This window comes from Populus euphratica, unplaced genomic scaffold (assembly GCF_000495115.2).
Source record: "Populus euphratica unplaced genomic scaffold, PopEup_1.0 scaffold28.1, whole genome shotgun sequence".
NCBI lineage: Eukaryota > Viridiplantae > Streptophyta > Magnoliopsida > Malpighiales > Salicaceae > Populus > Populus euphratica.
In genome coordinates, this window is record NW_011499862.1 from 36167 (window position 1) to 38367 (window position 2201).

Here is a 2201-nt window from a genome sequence, read left to right on the forward strand (position 1 = left end):
AAATATTTCCATCCGGTTTTTCACAAAAACCCCATAATTATACTCACAAGTGAGTTTCTTGCCTCCAAATCTCTATATCGTTTCCGTTTTTTGCCTACTGAGTTAGTTTCTTTGCATTTTTGGATATTTCTTGAGTTAAGGAAGAAGAAGTTGAAGAAATAAGGGAGAATCAAAGATGGTGTGTGGGTGTAGCCTGAGTGATGGCCACCATCATGTTGATGGGGATTTTAAGAAAGGGTTTCTTGAGAATAGAGAGAAAGAAACAGGAGTTGAAGAAAAAGAGTTAACTCCGGTGCAAGGAGAACTCGTGGAGGCTTTGGTGTGGTTCAAGGAGAGAAATTTTACTACAAAAGAGTCTTTGAAGGCTAAGATCAGCACCATGGCCAGTTGCAGTGCCCATCAATCTGTGAACCCACCTGGGTGTTTTGTACCCAAGAAGAGGAGAGCATGTGGAGATGGGTTTCTTTCCGTGAAAGGCCCCCTAAGTAATGCTGTTGAAGAAGCCAAAAGTACTGTTACTTCCACTGTTGATGAATTAAGGCTTTCTTCCAAGAAAACCCAAAGTTGTCCTGATCAAGAAGATGCCATGAGTACTAATAGCAGTGTTGATGGAGTTGAGAACACACTTGGCATTGTCGTACCCATGGAAAAGAGGGGAAATCGAAAGAGCAATGTCAAGAAAAGCCATTATCATCACTACGTTTGCTCTCATGTAGATGGTCTGAAATTAACGATTGAGAGGCAAGAAGAGAAAAAAAATGCAGCTGGAAAAAACCCGATCTTTAAACTCCAAAGGATCGAGAATGAGGATGGTCAAGGAGAGAGACCATCTGAGAAAAGAAAGAAGATGGGAAGGGTAGATTTCAATAAGTTAGGTTTGGATCCTGCACCCAATTTCTCTTCCCAAATTAAAGACCGGATAGATCATCAAGATGGCCGTGACAGTGAGATCAAGTTAAGGATCATGAAGCAAGTATTCAAAACTGATATGAATATGCACCACGACCGTTTCCCAATGCCTGTGAATCAAATAAAGGATATCAAAGATTTTCTGAAGGAAAACGAGATCGAGGGCACAGAAGTTAAACTTGTGGAAATGGGTCTCAAAGATGATGATATTCATCAAAGTACAATGAGATTGAGGAAGTGCCACATAAACTCCAATATCTCCTATGTGTTAGCCTCCAACTGGAGTGGTTTTCTGAGAAGAAACGAGGGTGCACTAAAGGAGAATGACATTGTGCAAGTTTATTCCTTTAGGCGTGATGGGAAGCTCTGGTGTGTCCTCATCAAGATTATGGATGCAGATGATGTTGCCAGGAGTACTGCCGCATCCGAGAGAAGTACTGCTCAAGAGAATAACAATGGGGATCATGGTACTGTAGCCGGACAGGCTTTTCACCGGAGTCAAGCCAGTGAGGAAGGTGCCAGAATTAGCCAAGCATAGAGGAGACGATCATCCAAGGGGACAATATTGTTATGGCATTGCTAGCTAATTTGTTAGCTTAATTAATTTTGTTTCATGTTTTTCTTTCTCTGCACTAGGATTTCAGTTTTCTTGCAGCTGATCACATCACATAGTACCAACTAGTTACGTGATCGTGCCATGCCCGTGTGTAAATTTTTTTATATAATAAAAAAAAATTAATAAAAAAAAAATTAAATTAATTAGTTTAATCTGTCAAATCTAAGATGCAATTTCATGAAAGTTTAATAACTAAATAGAAAAAAATTTAATATTAATAAACAAATTAAAAAAATTAATTAAAATAAAAAAAACGCATTGATCTTTTCACCATGAATTGCACTCTGTAATCCAAAATGAAAAAAATAAAAAGAAGAAAAAGCAAAATAAAAATAAAAATAAAGGTATCAGTTTTTTTACTGTAAACTACATATAATATTAAAAGATGAAATCGAAAGAACAAAAATAATAAGGAAAAGAAAAAACAATCTGAATCAACTCGGTTAACCCATCAAATCAGGTTAACCTGTTAAAATTGGAATTTGTATCATGAAAGTGTGATAGCTAAATAAAAAAAATTAAATAAAAAAAACAAAAAACAAAAAAGAAGACAACTCATCATTTCGCTATGGAATGCATTACTCAGTGCATAGTGAAACACTTAACAGTTTTAGTATATGTTATAATAATAATAATAATAATAACCTGTTTCGGAGGACGATAATTTTTGTTTTTT

General features: G+C 36.1%; 1 protein-coding gene across 1 annotated transcript; it reads left to right on the forward strand.

Moving 5' to 3' along the window:
* LOC105124950 (uncharacterized) lies at positions 1-1547 on the forward strand. The gene is made up of 2 exons (XM_011025177.1): positions 1-49; positions 145-1547. Exon 2 carries the CDS (start codon positions 176-178, stop codon positions 1445-1447), a length of 1272 nt encoding a protein of 423 aa, XP_011023479.1. The 5' UTR covers positions 1-49; positions 145-175; the 3' UTR covers positions 1448-1547.
* Positions 1548-2201: the final 654 nt, after the last annotated feature.

Coding starts and splice junctions, on each gene's coding strand:
- LOC105124950 (XM_011025177.1), top strand. CDS start 176: ATGGTGTGTGGGTGTAGCCTGAGTGATGGCCACCATCATGTTGATGGG.